The sequence below is a fragment of the Coregonus lavaretus genome (genome assembly GCF_964263955.1).
Source record: "Coregonus lavaretus genome assembly, contig: HAP1_SCAFFOLD_602, whole genome shotgun sequence".
NCBI lineage: Eukaryota > Metazoa > Chordata > Actinopteri > Salmoniformes > Salmonidae > Coregonus > Coregonus lavaretus.
In genome coordinates, this window is record NW_028163803.1 from 32,501 (window position 1) to 56,961 (window position 24,461).

At 42.7% G+C, this 24,461-nt stretch overlaps 2 protein-coding genes and 1 pseudogene across 3 annotated transcripts in view; 2 read left to right on the top strand and 1 right to left on the bottom strand.

Annotated features, from left to right (window-relative positions):
- Positions 1-4,907, top strand: part of LOC311117764 (protein furry homolog) — a 37,401-nt pseudogene extending 32,494 nt beyond the window's left edge. Inside the window, exons 19-23 of the transcript in view lie at positions 203-286; positions 2,452-2,469; positions 2,839-2,949; positions 3,929-4,152; positions 4,649-4,907. The product of the transcript in view is annotated as a protein furry homolog (transcript). The remainder of the gene's footprint in view (positions 1-202; positions 287-2,451; positions 2,470-2,838; positions 2,950-3,928; positions 4,153-4,648) is intronic.
- Positions 4,908-9,108: 4,201 nt separating this feature from the next.
- On the bottom strand, positions 9,109-10,777 carry LOC311117767 (zygote arrest protein 2.L-like; the record flags this gene model as incomplete). Its single annotated transcript, XM_084192681.1, has 4 exons — positions 9,109-9,252; positions 9,436-9,510; positions 9,773-9,865; positions 10,109-10,777. The coding sequence occupies 4 exons, from the start codon at positions 10,775-10,777 to the stop codon at positions 9,109-9,111; spliced, it is 981 nt and encodes a 326-aa protein (XP_084048807.1).
- Positions 10,778-13,301: 2,524 nt separating this feature from the next.
- On the top strand, positions 13,302-19,871 carry LOC311117765 (NEDD4-binding protein 2-like 1). The gene is made up of 5 exons (XM_084192679.1): positions 13,302-13,519; positions 17,435-17,562; positions 17,702-17,790; positions 18,183-18,271; positions 18,539-19,871. Exons 1-5 carry the CDS (start codon positions 13,431-13,433, stop codon positions 18,678-18,680), a joined length of 537 nt encoding a protein of 178 aa, XP_084048805.1. The 5' UTR covers positions 13,302-13,430; the 3' UTR covers positions 18,681-19,871.
- Positions 19,872-24,461: the final 4,590 nt, after the last annotated feature.

Sequence of the window (24,461 nt, forward strand, 5' to 3'; positions counted from 1 at the left end):
AGAAAACCCTCCTCTTCTCCCTCTTTCTCTCTCTCCCCCTCTCTATTGTTTCCCTCTTTCTCTCTCTCCCCCTCTCTATTGTTTCTCTCTTTCTCTCTCTCCCCCTCTCTATTGTTTCCCTCTTTCTCTCTCTCCCCCTCTCTATTGTTTCTCTCTTTCCCTCTCTCCCCCCTCCCTTTCACTTTCTCTTCTTCATTTCCAGTGGCTGAGGAACTGTAAGGACACGTTTCCCAGGTGCCCTGGCGATGGCGTGATTACCTGTCAGCCAGGAGACTCAGAGGAGAAGGTAAGAAGTCAATAAATCCCCATGACAACACGCACCTGTTTCACTGTAGTTTAAAACCATACTATACTATACACTATACTACACACTATACTATACTATACACTATACTATACACTATACTACACACTATACACTATACACTATACACTATACTATACACTATACTAGACACTATACTACACACTATACTATACACTATACAATATTCTATAAACTACTATACTATACACTATATTATACACTACTATACTATACTATACACTACTATACTATACACTATACTATACACTATGCTATAATATATACTATATAATATACTATACACTACTATACTATACACTATACTATACACTATACACTATAATATACACTATACTATACACTATACTATATACTACACTATACTATATACTACACTATACTATACTAGATATTATACACTACACTATACTATACACTATACTATACACTATACTATACACTATACTATACAATATTCTATAAACTACTATACTATACACTATACTATACACTACTATACTATACACTGCTATACTATACACTTTAGTATACAATATACTATACACTAGACTATACACTATACTATACAATATTCTGTAAACTACTATACTATACACTATACTATTATACACTATACTATACACTCTACTATACTATACACTATACTATATACTACACTATACACTTTACTATACTATACACTATACTATACACTATACTATATAATAAACTATACAATATACTACATACTATACTATATACTATACACTATACTATATACTATACTATAAATGATACTATACTATATACTATACTATACACAATACTATACACAATACTATACACTATGCTATGTACTATACACTATACAATACACTATACTATACACTATACCATATACTATACACTATACTATACACCATACTATATACTTTACTATATTATACACTATGCACTATACTATATACTATAATATACACTAAACTATACTATATACTAGACACTATACTATATACTATACTATATACTATACAATACTATACACTATACTATACACTATACTTTACACGATACTAGACACTATACTATATACTATACCCTATGCTATATACTATACTATATGCTATAATATATACTATACTATACACTATACACTATACTACATACTATACTATACTATAATATGCTATACTATACTCTATACACTATACTATATAATCTATACTATATACTATACACTATACACTATACTATATATTATATATTATATACTATACTATATACACTACAATATACACTATACTATACTATATATATACACTATACTATACTATATACTATATATTATATACTATACACACTACACTATACTATATACTATACTATAAATGATACTATACTATATACTATACTATACACAATACTATACACAATACTATACACTATAATATGTACTATACACTATACTATACACTATACAATACACTAAACTATACACTATACCATATACTATACACTATACACCATACTATATACTATACTATATACTATACTATACACTATGCACTATACTATATACTATATACTATACTATACACTAAACTATACTATATACTAGACACTATACTATATAGTATACTATACAATACTAGACACTATACTTTACACTATACTATACACTATACTATATACAATACCCTATGCTATATACTATACTATATGCTATAATATATACTATACTATACACTATACACTATACTACATACTATACTATACTCTATACACTATACTATATAATCTATACTATACACTATACTATATACTATACTATATACTATACTATATACTATATATTATATACTATACTATATACACTACAATGTACACTATACTATACTATATATATACACTATACTATATACTATACTATATACTATATATTATATACTATACACACTACACTACACTATACTATATATACACTATATTATATACTATACTATATACACTACACTATACACTATACTATATATATATATACACTATACTATACTATACTGCATGTGTTTTATTGATGTGTGTTCCTCTCCTCTTGCTTCTCCCTCTCTCTCTTTCACCTCGTAACATGCTCTCTGGCTGTGTAGCAAATGGAATCTCTGGCAGTAAGTCCTTTACTAAGTCCTTTACTAAGTCCTTTACTAAGTCCTTTACTAAGTCCTTTACTAAGTCCTTTACTAAGTCCTACTATCATCTAATGTGTTTTCTCACTTCACCCTCTAGTGTTCCTTCTCAAACTGATGATTCTACTGCTGCCAAAATAACCAACACAACAATACTGTGTATGAACTGATTTAGATGGCTCAGGTTGAGGATTTTATGTGTGTGTGTGTGTGTGTGGTGTGTGCGGTGTGTGTGTGTGTGTGTGTGTGGTGTGTGCGGTGTGTGTGTGTGTGCAGTGTGTGTGTGTGTGTGTGTGTGTGTGTATACTGTACTGTACTGTCTATGAATCTGTCCTCTCTCTCTCCTCTCAGCAACTGGAGCTGTGTCAGCGCCTCTACAAGCTGCACTTCCAGCTGCTCCTCCTCTTCCAGTCCTACTGCAAGCTGATTGGACAGGTCCACGCTGTCAGCGCTGTGCCTGAGGTAAGTGAAGGACTGTGATTGGATGCTTCAAAAGCGACCCAGAGAAATTTCTATAAACAGACAGACTCACACACACACACATACACTGCCGGTCAAAGGTTTTAGAACACCTACTCATTCAAAGGTTTTTCTTGATTTTTTACTATTTTCTACATTGTAGAATAATAGTGAAGACATCAAAACTATGAAATAACACATATGGAATCATGTAGTAACCAAAAAAGTGTTAAACAAATCAAAATATATTTTATATTTGAGATTCTTCAAAGTAGCCACCCTTTGCCTTGATGACAGCTTTGCACACTCTTGGCATTCTCTCAACCAGCTTCATGAGGTAGTCACCTGGAATGCATTTCAATTAACAGGTGTGCCTTCTTAAAAGTTAATTTGTGGAATTTCTTTCCTTCTTAATGCATTTGATCCAATCAGTTGTGTTGTGACAAGGTAGGTATACAGAAGACAGCCCTATTTGGTAAAGTCCATATTATGGCAAGAACAGCTTAAATAAGCAAAGAGAAACAACAGTCCATCATTACTTTAAGACATGAAGATCAGTCAACACAGAACATTTCAAGAACTTTGAACGTTTCTTCAAGTGCAGTCACAAAAACCATCAAGAGCTATGATGAAACTGGCTCTCATGAGGACCGCCACAGGAATGAACAGCTTTTTTAGATGTTGTATACCTGTTGAAAGTGAATCAAGAGATTAATTTTGCTTTTTTGCATTTCTCTCTCTCTCTCTCCCCTCTCTCTCTCTCTCTCTCTCTCTCTCTCTCCCTGCCCCCTCTCTCTCTCTCCCTCCCCCCTCTCTCTCCCTCTCTTCCTCCCCTTCTCCCTCCCTCCCCTCTCTCTCTCTCTCTCTCTCTCTCTCTCTCCCTCTCCCCTCTCTCTCTCTCTCTCTCTCTCTCCCTCTCTCCCCCTCTCCCTCTCTCCCCCTCTCTCTCCCCCTCTCTCTCCTCCTCTCCCCCCCTCTGTAGCTGCTAAACATGTCTCGAGAGCTGAGTGACCTGAAGACCAGTCTGAGAGCAGCAGAGGCAGCAGTGGCCAGCGACCTGGAGCACACACAGCTGGCCCACACCCAGACGCAGGCCTCTGCCGCCCTGCCCAGCTTCACCTCCTCCGAGGCAGCCGTACAGGCCATCCTGGAGTGCCTCAACAACCAGGAGTTCAGCAAGGCCATACGCTACATCCACGAGTGCAGGTGAGATCCAAAAAGCATGCATAGACACAGACACACACGCAGACACACACTATTTTGTTGTGGTGCTAAGAATAAAAACCCTGTACTCGTCAGTGATAGAAATAATCCCACCAAACAGAGCGAGAACAATCACAAAACATTCACAATACTAATACATCCTGATCCCTCTCTCTCTCTTCCTGTCTGTCTCTCTCTTCCTGTCTGTCTCTCCCTCTCTCTCTCTTCCTGTCTGTCTCTCTCTTCCTGTCTGTCTCTCCCTCTCTCTCTCTTCCTGTCTATCTCTCTCTTCCTGTCTGTCTCTCCCTCTCTCTCTCTTCCTGTCTCTCTCTCTCTTCCTGTCTGTCTCTCCCTCTCTCTCTCTTCCTGTCTGTCTCTCTCTTCCTGTCTGTCTGTCTCTCCCTCTCTCTCTTCCTGTCTGTCTCTCTCTTCCTGTCTGTCTGTCTCTCTCTTCCTGTCTGTCTCTCCCTCTCTCTCTCTTCCTCCACCCCCCTTCCAGGAGGCTGTGGCCTAACGGTGTGTTTGGCGGTGGGTCAGAGAGCGAGGTGCAGACCCTCCTCAACGTCTACTTCCGACACCAGACCCTGGGCCAGACGGGAACCATCGCCCTGGTCGGGTCACGCCAGGACCTCAGCCTCATCTGTTCCAAGCTGCTGGAGCTCAACGGGGAGATCCGGGACATGATCCGCCGCGCCCAGGGCTACCGGGTGGTCAACACCTACCTCCCCGACTCCTCGGCCTCAGGGACCAGCCTCTGACAGCAGCACAGGAGCCCCCCATGTACCCCTCCTCCTCCACCCACTCTGACCCCACGAACCTCATCATCCCTGTCACCCCTACTGCCCCAAACCCAGCCTCTCTTCTGGCCTCTCCCTCCAGCTCAACCATAGACTGGTTTCTGCCCTTACGCGTAGACTTCTCCTACCATCCCCCAGACCTCCCCACACCCCACCACGAGTGCACAAACACACGTCAGGCCTCTCACACACACTCGTTACACCGCATCCCAAACCTCAGCCCTAACACACACACTCCACTCAAACCAGGTAACACATTGCCGACCGTAGCCTCTTGCCCAGACTTACACACACACACACTCACAGGCACATTTCCTCCTATCCCACCTTGTGGCTCACACCTCCATCCAACCCCTCCCCCTGTCCTAGACACACCTCCAACCCCCATACTAACCCGTCTTAGTACACACTCTGACAAACACACATTTCCTCCTATCCCACCTCGTGGACCACATTGCCTCTACTCCCCATACACACATCCAGAACCAGTCTTAGATACACAAGGTCTGGCCCCTCTCCTTCTCCCTCTCCCTCCTCCTCTTCCTCCTCCTCCTCCTCCTCTTCTCCCAGCCCAAGGTGCAGAGGTGGGGTGGGGGTGCTGCTGCACCCTCGGAGGGGATGCTACACCCCTGTCCCGTTACCTGGGGAAGGTGGGTCACGCCGCCCGGCCCCTACTCAGACTGGGGGGGCTCCTGAACCCTAAAAAACCCTCCGATGTTCACACCTGAGGGTCAATATACCTGATACCTGATTGACTCACCTGATGATGCTGACCACACCTGAAGATCTCAACCACACCTGAAGATCTCAACCACACCTGATGATGCTGACCCCACCTGAAGAGCTCAACCACACCTGATGATGCTGACCCCACCTGAAGAGCTCAACCACACCTGATGATGCTGACCCCTCCTGAAGAGCTCAACCACACCTGATGATGCTGACCCCACCTGAAGAGCTCAACCACACCTGATGATGCTGACCACACCTGAAGATCTCAACCACACCTGATGATGCTGACCCCACCTGAAGAGCTCAACCACACCTGATGATGCTGACCCCACCTGAAGAGCTCAACCACACCTGATGATGCTGACCCCTCCTGAAGAGCTCAACCACACCTGATGATGCTGACCCCACCTGAAGAGCTCAACCACACCTGATGATGCTGACCACACCTGAAGATCTCAACCACACCTGATGATGCTGACCCCACCTGATGATGCTGACCACACCTGATGATCTCAACCACACCTGAAGATCTCAACCACACCTGATGATGCTGACCACACCTGAAGATCTCAACCACACCTGATGATGCTGACCCCACCCGATGATGCTGACCACACCTGATGATCTCAACCACACCTGAAGATCTCAACCACACCTGATGATGCTGACCACACCTGAAGAGCTCAACCACACCTGATGATGCTGACCCCACCTGAAGATCTCAACCACACCTGATGATGCTGACCACACCTGAAGATCTCAACCACACCTGATGATGCTGACCACACCTGAAGATCTCAACACACCTGATGATGCTGACCCCACCTGTGGATTAAAAGACCTAAGTACCCGAGGGACCAAAGGACAATACCTGAAACACCTGATGAACCTGAGGATTTACCTGACCTGAAATCAGACTCAACCTGTCAATGAAAATACCTGATCTCAGTGAAACCTTAGGATTGACTTACCTGATCGTAGTTACACGTTATAATCATGTGACCTTCTCCCAGCCATACCTCAGAATTGACACACCTGTGGAGTACCCACACCGGAACCTGATCCCAGGCAGCAATAACAAAAAAATCTGCTGAAGAAACTGTTTGAATTAGAATTAACAAACCTGATCTTGATGACAGCTGACCAAGACCTCAACCGGGAGAGACCTGGGGATGATCAAACCGTGAGCTGAAGATTAGAATACCTGGTCTCAGCATTAGCTAGTCCTACCTGGGGAAGACAAGATGGGTACGACATGACCCTGACGAAGGAAGTATCTACCTGTTACCACCAGGTAACCCGGGGAACCTCTACCTTACTGGGTGAATGTCCCAGAGTCACGGCTTCTATTGCACTAACATGGGCTTCTGAGAGGAGGAGCCGTTACTACTACTGAGAGAGAAATTCAATCATGCTGTATATCTGTGAGAGAGGGAGATAAGAGGCCAAGGACTGGAAGGTTATATCTCTCACCACGTGTGTATCTACTGTTTAAAGAGTTTATTTAGGGGAGAACGTGCAATGCATGACCTAGCTGAATGCTGTATTCTAGAATCTACTGGTCTGTTCCAGAATCCCTGGCCTCTAGTTAGCATTGGTTACCTGGACGATGTTTAGTTCTACAACTGACAGAAGGGAGCATTCACGATAAAGACTGTTAGGATCCGTCTGCATCGCGGCCCTCCCCCTTCCACACGGAGCTGCATTGTGTGCAGACAGGATGCAGACCAGTATTCGTGTGTTTAATCCCTTTGCCTGGTTTTGAACCTGAAAGCTTCTTGTGTACTAGTGAACCAGCTCCTCAGACTACTGTAGTACACCCATACATTGTTGTAGCATATCGAACAAATTGTGGGCCTACGTATATACACACACTTGTTACCGTGACCGTCCTATATTGTGATGTGTGCGTGTACACACATTAAACACTGAAATACTCCCATAGTCCACTGTAACGTGGACGTGTGTGCTGACATTCACTTGTTTCATGTTCAAAACTAAACATGTTGAGCTACTGTTCAAATAACTGCTGGGCCCTGCTCCAATACTTTTAAGTCCTTAACTTCCATCCTTTCAAGGAATCATTAAGGGTGGGTAGGTCTAAGCAAAAGGTTCAAATACAGAGGTTTGATATATTTAGTGAAGCGGCCAAGGAAGGATGCATTTTTTTTTTTTTTTTTAATAACTGTAACAGGGCCATGGGTACTTCCTGTGGTGGTTAGTCACTTGTGATTTTACTTTCGAGTTGTCAGTCTTTAGGCTTATTTATACCCGATTAAGAGCTAACCTACTCCTTACCAGCTTTATCAATTTCTCATGTTCCTTCAATTCAAACCAATTTTAACTGCCATGCATGTATATTGTATGTAATTTTAGAAATGTATTCATAAGATTAATATTTTAGCTGAAAGACACATTTGTATGAGGTACAAAAGGTTTGTGTGCGAGAAGTGTGCATCCAAAAGAAACTGCACTTAAGCATTGTGGTGGAAAAAAAAAAGAGTACTTTGTAAATAGTTTTACAGCTTTGTGACGTCGTTGAGTTGATGCCAAGTACAAGTCTCAAAATAAAGACCCCAAAATAATTTCACGTTGTGCGCTTTTGGTGCACTGCCGTTGACAGGAATAAATATTCGTACAGTTTACGGTTGTCTGTCCTTATTGCCCTTTTAAAGAGGAAGTCCAAACAGCCAGGTTGCACCAGTAAATTAGGATATCAGCTCTATATACACACACATGACTTATAGCAGAGTGCATTGAGGATCTAGTTCATGCACACAGCAAAATGAGCAAATCCATGAAAAAAAGGTTAATGCTGCAATAAGTTTATTTCATTTTTACAAAAATTGATTCACTCAGTTGATCATGGTGGAAAGGGTATAAAAGTTGTGGCAGGACATTTAAGACATGACCTTGGCAGGTTAGAAACAAGTTGATTACCACCCCCCTTGCCAGATAGGTGTCACCTCCCTAACAACCGTGGATAGGATTGGAGGAAGGTTGACCTTGACCCTAGGTCTGTAGTTAGGGTAAACATTTACTTCCGTGGCCTAGTGTTGTTTATCCTGCCATGTGGGAACGCTCAGAGTAGGATACTGTGGGCCCTAGATACTGGGCTAAGGTCAGGTTGTGCATCACTCCAAAAAAGGGTAAGTTTAGAACTGGTAGTTCCCCAAAACACAGATCTAGGATATGTGTTTACAGCAACGTTTCACAATCCTGGGGACCCAAAGGGGTGCAGTCAGGTGTTAGAGCAAAGGCAAATAGGTGCACCCCTTTAGGTCCAGGATTAGAAAACTGGTTTACAGCCATCTTCCTCTAACCACTGATCCGAGTTCAGATATATCCACCAAAAAGTTAAAGGACGATTAGCGATGAGCTAAATCTGATCCTAGATCTGTGGTTAGGCCTGTAGCAGGGATGGTTCAGTTCAGACAATGTATTTGTAGCTGTAGGTAGTGTCACAGGAAATCCTCTTTCCCCGGCAACGGCCACACAGGTCCTGTCTATGAGGCCTCTTCATGTCAATGTGCCTCTCCTTCTGCTCACAGCAGCACCGGGTCTGGGAACACACCTGAGGGGCACAGGAGACCAGGGAGGATATCATTAGAGCAACATTGACCTCTGCTGGTGAAGAGGGGGGGGGGGGGTAGACATGTCAGTTCACCTGTAGGTCCTGTATCCATAAAACAAGACAATGAAAGTAAAAAAAGACATGACATCTTGAAAGTTTAATTGTTTTAGCGCATGACATCACCTTGCACTGGATAGACTCCACTCTGTAGGGGTTGAACCCCACCTGGCACTTACGGCAGAGCTGCTTGAAGTACACCTGAGATCAGAGGGGTGACAACCACGTGAAGGGGAGGATAAAAACATGTCATTCATCAAACTTAGAAAGTATTTGAAGAAATGACAGCCAGAAATAGGCAGTGGACAGTGTTACTGTCGACTCAGGCTTGTCAGAGGGGGGGGGGGGGGGGGGGGGGGGTAAAGAACAAAAGGATGGAAGCAGTGCTCATGAAGGCCTACTGACCATAATCTTAAAACTAATATTTCTCATTTGGCAGAGATGCAGTGGTTGTCAGCGTTACCTTACTACTTCCAGAGATGCACCACACATAGGCACTCTCCCACCGGACGTTACACTGGCTGCAGTGAAAGAAGCCATACTTCTGCTCCAGAAACTACAGCGGGGGAAAGTTAATCAATTAAATCGAAATCTCCAAAACATGCAACATCCTATGCAGGATGACTGGCACTTCAAGTAGGCTTGTGCATAAAAGGGCATATTGGTGACAAATTGGACACATTGTAGATAGAACTACACAGTACGAAATAAGGTATTCCTCAATTCATGTTCAAGAACTCTACAGAATCGATTCTAAAATTCTTATTCTCCCCTTGTATAAAACCCGGGAATGACTGACCTGAAAGTTGAACCCTTTGGGCATCTGGTGGAGGGGTTTCCTGACATCCGCACGCGGGTTTTCCGGTTTACCCTTGTCCTCCGTGGTGTTCTGCTCGGTAGCGTCGGCCTCGCCATCCTCGTCACTACCCCCGTTACCGTCCCCCTCTCCTCCCTCACAGCACGCGCTGTCATCCTGTGTTGTCACCGGCAGCGCGAAGAACCGGCGATCAAACACCGGAGAGTAGATAGCGAGGGGTCGCGAGAAGCGCACGTTGTTTACCGGAGTGCTCGGCAACGCTTTCCCGTCCAGAGAAGACACCGCTGAGGGACTCTGTTGGCACTTCACAGGCGACTTCGAAAATTTCCTCTCCCGGTAAAACAGCGTCTTGGGTCCTAGGGAACACTGGACCATCGCGTCGACCTGGGCGTTGACCTGAACCCCGAACTCCTTGGTGTTGGCCTTCCGGAGACGAGGGGTAAGGTTGGGGTTCACCTGAGACAGGATGGCCTTCAGCTGGGCCCGCTTACACACGTCAAGGTAGTCCAGCGCTTCCGGAGGCACGTAGATGCTCCCCTTACCCCAGGTGTGAGGCTTGAACTTCGGGTTGCCATGGAGGATAGGCGCCATCATGGGACCGCAGCCTGGATAGCCATTAAAGTTGAACGGAGAAAACATAAACCCCTCCATCGTGTATAGAAGACAAAGGGCGTCTGCTGTGGTTTATATGTGCACGTCCGTCCTCCAGTCAAGACGTCACCCACAGCGCTAATTGGGCCAGACATGTTGGATGATTAGCCGGTCAAGTGAGGACAGGTGTGTGCACTGGGAACCGCGCTTAGTGAGGGGACGCTCAGGCCCTGTTTGAATATTTCCAGTGTATCCTCCCTTTAGTCCTTGCTTCCTTCCCTCGTCCCTTCTTTCCTTCCTTCCGCACTCTCTTATTTCCTTTCTGTATTCCATCCATTCTTACATTCCGTTATTTTCCCTTCCTTCATTATTTGGGACAGTTAATGATCACACATGTTTGGAACGAACGGCTCTTTTTGGTGAACGTCGGGAGCCGAATCGCATCGGTGAACGAGCCGTTTATTTGTCTCCCTGATTTACATACTGCTACTATTTTATTTGTATTATTTTTTTATTTAACCTTTATTTAACTAGGCAAGTCAGTTAAGATCAAATTCTTATTTACAATGACGGCCTACCCCGGCCAAACCCGGACGAGGCTGGGCCAATTACTACTGCTTTTTGAGCTCAAAACAAAGTTTTTCTGCAGATACTTAAAATAAATAATTATCTAAAGAGGATGAATCCTCACTGCAGAACCAATAACTAATGGGGAGAGCGCATCAATCTGGTGCATGCGGATTTTTTTCAGGGGGTAAAAAAAATAAGTATTTTTTTTGCAGGCCATCTAATTTGGCCGTGTAAAAATGTATTTGAACGCGCATTTCACTATGAGATAATGGTAGCCTACTTTTTGGGCTTAACATGGGAGATTTGAACTTTTTTCATGGTTCTAGGTCGATTTTTAAGCCTTTTGAATTAAGAGCCGTTTGTGAGCCAAATGGGCTGGCTCTTTTACGGGAACAGAGCCAAATGAGGCAGCTCACCGAAAATACTCGGAATGCCCAACTAGTGAACGCTGTGCTAGACTTTGGCAGCATTTCATTAATCTAAAGAAGTTTCCCCTCCTTCTGTTTCCTTTCCTTAATCTGCACTGGCCTGAAATAATTTGCTAAAAGTGACAAATAGCTATTTCATGGCACCTAATCTCATGAAATACAGAAGGGCTATACAGTATTTACTTGCATGTAATCAGCATCGACATTAGACTGATATAATACCAGAACGGCTATGACGGTTTGGTTGGAGACAGCAGCTGGCAATTAATTATTGGGTTAACCTACAAGGACATGGGGTGTCTCATCCTGCGATAGGGATTTTACAGGCATGCTGGGAACATGAGAGAAGACAGAACACGAGCTTTGGGTGGGTGGATAATACCCAGGCGAAGGAGATGGGACTGTATGGAAGGGAGTTTAGTCCAACGGTAGTTATTCCTGTAAATCCACCATGGCTACTCCCGCCTCCAGTAGTTGATCTAGAAGTGTTGGAGAGACTACAGAAAGATAGGGAGGGTGTTGATCCAGCTGGTTTTTTTAAGAGACGTCTGAAAACTGTGTATCGGGATTTTGTGGCCATTTACACAGATGGTTCAAAAGATCCAAGGACAGGATGTACTGGGTCAGCATTTGTAGTGCAGGAATGTGGGGTGGAAGTCAGGAAACATATTACAGATCATCTGGCTGTATATACGGCGGAGCTGATGGCCATACTGTTGGCCTTTCAGTGGGTGGAGGAAGTCAAACAAGACAGAGTAGTTATTTGCTCTGATTCATGCGCAGTGTTAATGAGTCTCCAGTCCTTTAGCTCACGTAGCAGACAAGACCTGCTTTATGAGGTGCTACAAACCCATGGCAGGATTAGACAGATGGGTATACAGATAAGATTTACTTGGGTCCCAGCCCATGTTGGGGTGGAGGGGAACGAGGCAGAAGATGAACAGGCTAAACAAGCACTTAGTAGTGGGGATGTTGATGCTGAAGTTTCAATGAGCAAGGCAGAGACAAAAATACTGATATATACAGTGATGGTGCAGAGATGGCAGGAGCAGTGGAATAGAGATAATAAGGGAAGGCATTTATTTCAAGTACAGAGGAAAGTCGGGGAGGGGAGGACGGCAGGAAGGGACAGAAGAGAGGAGGCTATATTTACAAGATTAAGGGTGGGACACAGCCAGTTGAATAAGACATTACATGTGATAGGAACGCATCCATCAGGGAAGTGTGATTATTGTCAGGAAATAGAGACTGTGGAGCACGTATTGTAAGTCGCTCTGGATGAGAGCGTCTGCTAAATGACTAAAATGTAGATGTATTGCTACAGTGTGGGCAGTATCAGAGGGAAAGAGAGAGGATTATATTAAGTATGAGGGAGAAGGGGATACAGGAAATTAGCTTAAAGAGTATGTTGAGTAGAACGTCATTAGATATAGTATCAAATATTTTGTTGTCTTTTTTAAGAGAAACGGTGTTGGCAGGTAGGATTTAGTTTATCCCGATCTCTGGCCCACACTCCAGTACGGTAGGTGGCGGTAATGCACCATAAAGTTGGATGCCAACCGATAAACCCCACTGAAGAAGAAGAAGAAGCAGAAGAAGAAGACGGTTTGGTTTCAGTTATTGGGTGGGAGGGCGTCTCTTCTAATCATAAGAGTACAGCTGCCGATGTGCTGTGTACTGTAGTTGGTGGTGTTGCAGTCAGAAGTAGAAGAGAAATGGCGAGCGGGAGAAGACGAAGACGAAGCAGGAAGAACCTGTTCATCCTTCGAGGTTTGCCAGGAGTTGGAAAGAAAGCGACGGCAGAGTAAGCTAGTCAAACCAACCTTTTGGGAGCCTGCCTTATCCCAGGTTTTTTGTCAAAATATGTGTTGTGTTGAGATCGTGGTTTCATTTCCTGAGGGACAGCGGAAATGAAACCCAACACTTTTTTATTTTATTTTTTATGGTGTAGATCAGCTTTAATATTGCAGAAGGATTGTGGCTGCTATCAATGTAATTGAGTGCATAATCCCACATATTTTGTTGTAAATATACAGGACCAGTCAAAAGTTTGGACACATCTACTCATTCCAGGGTTTTTCTTTATTTTTACTATTTTCTAAATTGTAGAATAATACTGAAGACATCAAAACTGTGAAACAACACATATGGAATCGTGTATAAACCAAACAAGTGTTAAACAAATCTAAATATATTTTAGGTTCTTCAAAGTAGACACCCTTTACCTTGATGACAGCTTTGCACACTCTTGGCATTCTCTCAACCAGCTGTATGAGGTAGTCACCTGGAATCCATTTCAATTAACAGGTGTGCCTTCTTAAAAGTTAATTTGTAGAATTTATTGCCTTAATGCCTTTGACCAAATCGGTTGTGTTGTGAAAAGGTAGGGATGGTATACAGAAGATTGCCCTATTATGGTAAGGACAACTCAAGTACAGTGGGGAGAACAAGTATTTGATACACTGCCGATTTTGCAGGTTTTCCTACTTACAAAGCATGTAGAGGTCTGTAATTTTTATCATGGGTACACTTCAACTGTGAGAGACGGAATCTAAAACAAAAATCCAGAAAATCACATTGTATGATTTTTAAGTAATTAATTTGCATTTTATTGCATGACATAAGTATTTGATACATCAGAAAAGCAGAACTTAATATTTGGTACAGAAACCTTTGTTTGCAATTACAGAGATCATACATTTCCTGTAGGTCTTGACCAGGTTTGCACACACTGCAGCAGGGATTTTGGCACACTCCTCCATACAGACCTTCTCCAGATCCTTCAGGTTTCGGGGCTGTCGCTGGGCAATACGGACTTTCAGCTCCCGCCAAATATTTTCTATTGGGTTCAGGTTTGGAGACTGGCTAGGCCACTCCAGGACCTTGAGATGCTTCTTACGGAGCCACTCCTTAGTTGCCCTGGCTGTGTGTTTCGGGTCGTTGTCATGCTGGAAGACCCAGCCACGACCCATCTTCAATGCTCTTACTGAGGGAAGGAGGTTGTTGGCCAAGATCTCGCGATACATGGCCCCATCCATCCTCCCCTCAATACGGTGCAGTCGTCCTGTCCCCTTTGCAGAAAAGCATCCCCAAAGAATGATGTTTCCACCTCCATACTTCACGGTTGGGATGGTGTTCTTGGGGTTGTACTCATCCTTCTTCTTCCTCCAAACACGGCGAGTGGAGTTTAGACCAAAAAGCTCTATTTTTGTCTCATCAGACCACATGACCTTCTCCCATTCCTCCTCTGGATCATCCAGATGGTCATTGGCAAACTTCAGACGGGCCTGGACATGCGCTGGCTTGAGCAGGGGGACCTTGCGTGCGCTGCAGGATTTTAATCCATGACGGCGTAGTGTGTTACTAATGGTTTTCTTTGAGACTGTGGTCCCAGCTCTCTTCAGGTCATTGACCAGGTCCTGCCGTGTAGTTCTGGGCTGATCCCTCACCTTCCTCATGATCATTGATGCCCCACGAGGTGAGATCTTGCATGGAGCCCCAGACCGAGGTTGATTGACCGTCATCTTGAACTTCTTCCATTTTCTAATAATTGCGCCAACAGTTGTTGCCTTCTCACCAAGCTGCTTGCCTATTGTACTGTAGCCCATCCCAGCCTTGTGCAGGTCTACAATTTTATCCCTTGTGTCCTTACACAGCTCTCTGGTCTTGGCCATTGTGGAGAGGTTGGAGTCTGTTTGATTTAGTGTGTGGACAGGTGTCTTTTATACAGGTAATGAGTTCAAACAGGTGCAGTTAATACAAGTAATGAGTGGAGAACAGGAGGGCTTCTTAATGTAAAACTAACAGGTCTGTGAGAGCCGGAATTCTTACTGGTTGGTAGGTGATCAAATACTTATGTCATGCAATAAAATGCAAATTAATTACTTAAAAATCATACAATGTGATTTTCTGGATTTTTGTTTTAGATTCTGTCTCTCACAGTTGAAGTGTACCTATGATAAAAATTACAGACCTCTACATGCTTTGTAAGTAGGAAAACCTGCAAAATCGGCAGTGTATCAAATACTTGTTCTCCCCACTGTAAGCAAATAAAAACGACAGTCCATTTCTTTAAGACATGATGGTCAGCCAATCCGTAAAATGTCAAGAACGTTTTTCAAGTTTCTTCAAGTGCAGTCGCAGAAACCATCAAGCACTATGATGAAACTGGCTCTCATGAGGACTGCCACAGGAAAGGAAGACCCAGAGTTACCTCTGCTGATGAAGATAAGTTCATTAGAGTTAACTGCACCTCAGATTGCAGCCCAAATAAATGCTTCACAGAGTTCAAGTAACAGACACATCTCAACATCAACTGTTCAGAGGAGACTGCGTGAATCAGGCCTTCATGGTCGAATTGCTGCCAAGAAACCACTACTAAAGGACACCAATAAGAAGAAGAGACTTGCCTGGGCTAAGAAACATAAGCAATGGACATTAGACCAGTGGAAATCTGTCCTTTGACCTCAACCCATTTGAGATGGTTTGGGGTGAGTTGGACCGCAGAGTGAAGGAAAAGCAGCCAACAAGTGCTCAGCATATGTGGGAACTCCTTCAAGACTGCAGCAGCATGAGAGCTTGGAGAAGCCTAATTACTGTGACTAAACGGTCATGTGGAATTTCACTGCCTTCATGACTCGTAAAACGGTCACCACAACAGCCCCAGTCCCAGCCTTCAGATACCCTCAACCCCTCCCATCTATCTCTGAAGACCATACAGTTTTCATTTCTATCAGCCATATATTTTTCCACTGTGCTGTGATGTTTCTTAAATGTTCTGAACCTTTCTATTCTCATAGTTTCTACAGATTGTAAATTAAAGATAAACACCTTTGCTAATAGTATTATTATATTATTGATCGATTGACTATCAAATTACCCAGCAGTTCTATTTGAAGAGTTAGCTCTAAGTAAATGTTGAATTTTTCAGCCATTCCTGAACCTGCGATCAAAAGCAAGCTACGTATGGGCAGTACCAATATAAGTGATCTAATGATTCCGTCTCTTCACAGCAAAATCTGCAGAGCTGGGATAGTTGTATCCCCCATATAAATAACATTCTGTTGGTTGCAAGAATTTTGTATAATAATTTAAATGGAAAAACTCTACGTTTTGAATCCAGCGCCGTTTTGTGTATCAGTACATTTTTATTTATGTAACCTTTATTTAATTAAGCAACTCAGTTAAGAACAAATTCTTATTTACAATGACGGCCTACTTGTAAAGCCCCCCCCCCCAGCCAAACCCTACCCTAACCCGGACGACGCTGGGCCAGTTGTGCGCCGCCCTGTGGGACTCCCGATCACAGCCGGTTGTGATACAGGCCGGGATCGAACCCGGGTCTGTAGTGACGCCTCTAGCACCGCAGCCTTAGACCGCTGGGAGCTTAAACCGGCATCGTGTTTTGTGTATCAGTTCATAAACCATGTGCCATGGAATCGGCACATCGACAATATCCTATCAACTATTTTGCAACCTGTATGGTGCAGCTGTCAATGTTTTGGTCCTTAAATGGAACTGGTGTACTTTTTTATTTATCACAATTTTCAGAGGATTTGGTCTTTAATGCAGGGTCAAGAGACAAGTTCCTTACCTTCTCCCCTTTCCACTTGCCTCCTCCATTTTTGCGGTGTTGCTGCAATCAGTTGGTTGTAATTTTGATTAGACATAAACACTTTATTTGTAAAATATAAATATATAATTTCCTTCTGTTTTCCAGAAATCTCTGTGTTGAATATGCAAGACATGGAATAGAAGGAGGAATTTTCTCAGCTGACAAGTACCATGAAATGTCCAACTACGACTCTAGATACTTTCATCACAACCATCGGCGGAATAGAGAGGATGGTGTGTATTGGGTGGTGTAAGCCTATTGGGTGGCTGGGGGCGGGGGCGGGGGCGGGGGCAGAAACGATCTGCTTTTAATGTCATTACACAGGTAGTTTGTTCTTCTTCAAAGTTCTGTTTCTCTGTCTTGTTTTGACAGTTTTTAAAGCCTTGAACAGAGGTGTGGATCCGATCATCGTTTACAACACAAACATTTCTCTTTGGGAGATGTGGCCCTATGTCCACATGGTGAGGACCTGTGTGTGTGTGTGTGTGTGTGTTTTGATATGTGTATGATTTCTAGTTTAGTTAGTCCCAGCTACCAGGCATTACAGAGACAATTAATGTTATTTTTGAAACTCTCCACTTATTTTCTAGTCAGTGTCACATCCTTTGTATTTCAGAAGCTAAACGGCATCTGACTAACCACAAGACTGGTTGAAGCTTGTTTCCACATTACTTCCTACTAGGTGGTGCTGGAGGCAGAGTCAGATAGTTTCCTCTTGGTTAGACATGTTGTCGATAAATCTGACACGTTATTCTACTTTTTACAATGTAATTAATATCCCAATTGGTCCTCTGACAGACAGACGGACAGATTAAAGAGATTCATGTCATAATAAAGTATCATTTCATCTCAGGGGATGCAACAGGGTGACTATCACATTACTATAATGGAGCTGCCTGAAGGCTATCCTCAAAACGCTTTCTCCATCAACGAGCTCTACAGGTCAGAAACAACCTCTTCATAAATAGCCTACATTCTCACAGTCTACACACAGTACATGTGCATTGGGGCAGGATTGTTTACAAGAATTTCGCTACACCCGCAATAACATATGTGAAATATGTGTATGTGATCCAATAACATTTGATTTGATTTAGTATACTTGTTTACCGGTTTTAAAACCATCAATAGATTGTTATTAATTATCTATAAATTATACATCATTTATCAATCAATTCAATGATAAAAAGCGGTGTTTTCTCCCTATAGTTGGTGTCGTGGTAAGATACCCAAACAAAAGTTCAGGGACTTTCGGGATCGCTGGGAAGAAGCTTACAACATCTGGGATGTACTTAACGACAGCTACTCCATAAACTGCTGGGTGCAAAGCGAAGAGGAATGGAACGTCTAGTGATGAAGACATGCTGCACTTCTCTTTTGTGTGAACAACTACTTTTTCTTCGCTTTTTTAAATGAAAACACACAAACACACACACACACACACACACACAAACAAACAACTAATGCCTTGCTGTTGTACTTGTCTTTCTTGCACTGACTCGTAAGTCGCGTCTGTTAAATGACCAAAATGTCAAATGTAAATGTTTACATAGCCTAGTCACCCGTCTGTTGCTGGCTCGCCAACTGCTACTGTCTTCGGTGTGACCATAGGACTATAGGAGTTGGCAAGAGCACAAACTGATCTGGGACCAGGCTACAGTAGACTATACTGTACTTAAATACATATAAATATTCAAATGTATTGAAAAACGTATAAGAAATAGTTTCAAAGGTATTGACTGTATTGAAAAACCAAGGCTTTTTCCAAATACCCCGGTATCGTGTATATACAGATATACGTTTCTTTTTAATAATGATTGCAGCATTATACAGTACAGAAAAGTGGACTGTGCTGTAGGCTATTAGATTTAATTAAAACAGAGGTGATGGAGGTACCAAACTACGAAGACAAACATTTTCCTACTGTGCTATTGCTATTGCTATTGCTATTACACACAACAACTCTGCATAAAGACACCTATTGGTCTAAAATGAGTTCCTTCTTTTCTGATGTTTAAAAATATGTAATTTACTTTTTACTTTACTTAAATAAATAAAAAAAAATCTACAAGTTTGCATCTACAATGTTCTGTTTGTGACTTCTGTATGCTCTGTTGTCTAAGATGGTCCCTCATCAACGTCACCATATAATGACTTGCTGGTGCGACGCCAGACACGAGAGGAGAGTCCCCTGGTTTCCTAGGAGGTTGGGTCCTGGTTTGAATTTCTATGGTTGTGTCGGTAGCCAACTATTGGGTGAACTGTATTTGACCCTAGACTACTTGACTGTCTGGAAGTTGGAGCTCTCGACAACACAATAGTGTCAGAAAGGAGTAGTAACGGTTTTTACGAAGTTGTTGTAACCGTGAGCGACCAGAAAGTGGCGTGGGAAAAAAATCACACCAGAACTTTGCGACAGTCTTGTCTCTGAGTGCCTCATCTTCAGGCCACAGTCTGAGGACACATACATAATATTTCCTTATAGTCTGGTAGGAATGTTGTTGTTGGTACTGTCAATCATTAAAGCTTTACGCATCCAGTCAAGTTTTGCAGAATTGTTTTCAATGTCAGGGAAGTTGTGTTTGGATAAATGTGAACATAATATCTGCACCATAGGAGCTCTGTCAACGTCACCTGTAGAAAGGTTAGCGTCGAGCTGCTTGAAAAATCATATATCCCCATCTTCACATTTCCTCTCCCAGAGTTTGATCTTCTTCATGAATCTACACACTTTGTCATACAGATGTATGATCTTAATTTGATCACTCTTTTGGTCCTCTGCAGCTGAATTGGTAGAGCATGGCGCTTGTAACGCCAGGGTAGTGGGTTCGATCCCCGGGACCACCCATACGTAAAAATGTATGCGCACATGACTGTAAGTCGCTTTGGATAAAAGCGTCTGCTAAATGGCATATTATTATTATTATTATTTTCTTGCTGAGAATTTCCCTTCACATCAGGAAATGCAAACTTGTAGTGTTTTCAAGGTTTAAAAATGCTTCTAAAGTTTGCAATTGCCACGTTAAAATGTCAGAATTGATTTGCCCAAACGAAAAATGTATCAACCCCTACAAAAAATGTCAATTTATTATAGTCCACATAATAATTCACATTTCCTGTTGCAGCAGGATTATTTTCTTGCTGTAGCAAACTGGCTCAAATTAAGATCCTACATCTGTACATGTTTAGAAGATGTGTGTCTTTAGCTTGCAGAGTTAGATTCAGCTTGTTCAGTTTGCTGAACATAGCAAGATAGGCTAGGCGGGCTACCCAGTCTGTGTCCTCCAACACAGCCACACGGGGTTGCGAGTACTCAGACAGAAAATCACTTACTTCGCCGCTCAGCTCAAAAAGCCTCTGTAGTGTTTTCCCTCTGGATAGCCAATGGACGTCGGTTTGAAGCACTAGCTGCTGGTGCTCAGTCCCACTAACGTCACAGAGCCTTTTAAACGGTCGGCATCCCAACGTTCCTTCATGAACAGCCCCCCTTGAGCTTCCCATTGGTTCCTGCATTAACACCACTCCTCAAGCAGCCCATTGGTTCCTGAATCAACACTGTCTACCGGTGTATGGCTAGTTAGCTACCGTTGTCATCCCTGCCGCTTCTTCTGTGGGGTTTATCGGCGGCTGGCATCCAACATTATTGTGCATTAGCCCCACCTACTGTACTGGAGTGCCCCCGCCTCCCGCCTGTCCTAACTTAAAAATGGACCAATGGAAGTATAAAGAGGGGTTCAGTGGGAACGGCCACAATGCAGGAGCGACCTGGCTTGCAGGCCGCAATTGCACCCTCCTCAACCGCAGAGCAACTTTTCCACCACTTCAACAATATCAACGCCCTACGGCACACCGTGTTATTTGACAATGGTACAGTCTTCAGTGCATCAGCTGCTGTCTGATCAATCATAGTTTCTGCAAGGATACAAGCAGCAGGCACTCAAGATCAACGGGCGGGCAGAGGCCAGGGAGACAAAGCAATGCGCAACTAAAGTAAAAAAGTAGTCCTATAAATATAAAATCAAGTTTCACACCAGTGAAATAACTTGAACTTAGTTTTTTTCTTCACATTTTTGAAAATCTTCCCATGTACCCCTAGGGGTACGCTAACTCCCGGTTGGGAAACACTGCAGTAGAGGAATGCAGTGCTGAGGCTGAGGGCTCGTAATGAGAACGACTGGCTACTACTCTGAACTGTGTGTGGTGAGCTTTCTGGCGCCCAGAGCTGCTGAGGCAACACCCAAGTGGGTGCCATACATTGAGAAGTGGCTACACGGTTCCCAGAGTGGCGCTGTACAAGATCGTCACCAGACTCCATCTTCATCAACACTCTCCCTGACCACCTTCCTCTGATCAAGCCATGTACTGTCCCTCTCCATCTTTGGAGGATGCATGCCCTCAAAGACTTGGCCTCTATTTGTTGACCTAAACAACGATAGCTAGGCAACTCATAACGATGTATTGGTTGACCTAGCCAACTATAACTAGGCTACTCATGATAATGTATTGGTTGACCTAGCCAACTATAACTAGGCTACTCATGATGATGTATTGGTTGACCTAGCCAACTATAACTAGGCTACTCATGACGATGTATTGGTTGACCTAGCCAACTATAACTAGGCTACTCATGATGACGTATTGGTTGACCTAGCCAACTATAACTAGGCTACTCATGACGATGTATTGGTTGACCTAGCCAACTATTACTAGGCTACTTATGATAATGTATTGGTTGACCTAGCCAACTATAACTAGGCTACTCATGATAATGTATTGGTTGACCTAGCCAACTATTACTAGGCTACTTATGATAATGTATTGGTTGACCTAGCCAATTATAGCAAGGCTAATCATGATGAATTGCTTGTTTGTTTCTTTTGATTCGCTTTGAGATTGGGATGAAAAGCGCTATATAAATGGAATCAATTAGTATTATCCCAAAAATGGTTTATTTATTTTAGTAGAGTAAAAAGCTCTGACGAAGCCCAAGAGGCCGACACGTTAGGTTCAGTAAAAAAAAAGTGATACTAGGAAGAGCAGTGTATAGGTTTGTTTTTTCTTTCAACTTAACTAATTGTTACCATGCACCTGCAACAACATAGTTCAGATGTACGTGTTCATTTTTTAAAATGTTGAATAGTTGAAAGTAAAAACACACCAACAGTAGATGGACCGGTATCAAATAATGTGTTTTATTACAAACAAACAAACAAAACACTTTTCTATGACAACAGAAATCCACATTGTTTTTTTTTAAAAAGGACTTCACCAAAAAAACTGTAGAACATTTATGAATTAATAAAATAAATGCAAAAAATACATAAAACTACTTCTTAATCACGGCCTCTAAAATGGCCATAAGGCATGCCTCCCAGGCAGTCACATACTTTCTCCAGACTCCACGTCTGGACCCTTCTGGGAGAGGAGGTGATGACCGGTGCGGTGATGGAGTACCTCGTCCATCACCGCATACGACTTCAAGGCTGTGGCCTCATCTCACTCCGTGCTGACTCCGATGAGGGCGAGCTTTCAGCATCCATCATACTACACGTAAAGGCCTGTAAACTGTACATTTTTAAATGGGCAATTGCAGTACATTTCTCTGGAATACTTGCACCTTTTCCACATTTTGTTACGTTACAGCCTTATTCTAAAATTGATTTAAATAAAAACAAATCTACACAGCAATCTACACACAATCTCTGACTATGCAGACCGGGACTCTGGCCGTTACTTAAATCCCAAAAGACTTACAACCTTTTGGGAGACGCACAGAGACACTAAAATAGTTTGTTAAATAATTCACATAACAGCTTGGTCCTTCTGAGCCGGACTCCAATACCCTGTTTCTGTCATTCCAGGTAACTCTGAAAACCGTCGACGGGCGAATGATACATTCGTAAATAGAAAGTCCTGCCCTTTGACATTAAGGGTTAAAACAGGCCAGAGGACACCTGATTAATGACAGAGACGGTGACGGAATCCAAACCTACATTGAATCTCGGCTGCAAGGATAAGGTCAGTAGTCTTTATTCATTAACTTGGTGAAATTGATTGGAGGACTTGCTAAAATATTGAAAAGTAGCAAATTGATCAATGCGTAGCCATTTTAAGTGAAATGTGGGGTTGACTGTCAGGAATTATCAAGATTACATTGTGAGGATAGACTCCTCCGTAGAGTAGGAGATAATTCTGGGGGACTAGTCAACCTGGTGGTGGGTCCGTAATGATTCACGGTAATAGGCCATTACCAAAAGAAACTACCCGGTGTTGAAATAGAAGGAACTATTAAAAGTACACCTATGGGATGTAACCTGTAAGAGATTATTGAGCAGTCAACAAATAATCCGGGTTAAACAAATACAAAAAGTACACCAGAAGGAATTAAAATAGCATGTGTGAGAAATAGAATATTAGTTAAGTCAAAAGTCACAAACAACTGTAGATTTTGCTGTAACTCTATCCGTTCTGGAGCCTTATAAACTCCAGGTTACCGATACAACACCAATAATCATGTAAGGTTGTATACGTGTGAGACCTAATGTTTGCTCAAAAGTCACATGAATAATTCCAGGTGGTTGTATAGAGGAGGGAGAACCCATTCCTGTTGTATGAGACTGTCAGGAATTATCAAGATTACATTGTGGGGATCAATCCCTCTGTAAAAGTATGAGATAATTCTGGGGGACTAGTCAAGACTACATATACAGGGAGAGGTGGTTGTATAGAGGAGGGAGAACCCATTCCTGTTGTATGAGACTGTCAGGAATTATCAAGATTACATTGTGGGGATCAATCCCTCTGTAAAAGTATGAGATAATTCTGGGGGACTAGTCAAGATTACATATACAGGAAGGGGTGATTCAAGGTGTTGTTGTGTGAAGCTATTTTTAATTACTTGTTAAATTGACTTGTTATATAGAAGAGGTGGCTAAGGGATTTTTAACAGTACCAACCATGGGGGGGGCAAATCCTCACAAGAGGTCCCAGAATTTACTGGGGACGAGAAATACTTGATGTAATTAAAATGGAATCCAGGGATAGAAGAAATCTCCATTATGTAACCAGGTGGAGGGAGAGGTATGGTTTTGAGGGACGTCTAGACGCAGATAAACTCGAATCCATGCTTAAA

Coding starts and splice junctions, on each gene's coding strand:
- LOC311117765 (XM_084192679.1), top strand. CDS start 13,431: ATGGCGAGCGGGAGAAGACGAAGACGAAGCAGGAAGAACCTGTTCATC. Junction 13,520..17,434: donor GGAAAGAAAGCGACGGCAGA/GTAAGCTAGTCA, acceptor TCTGTTTTCCAG/AAATCTCTGTGTTGAATATG. Junction 17,791..18,182: donor TGTGGCCCTATGTCCACATG/GTGAGGACCTGT, acceptor ATTTCATCTCAG/GGGATGCAACAGGGTGACTA.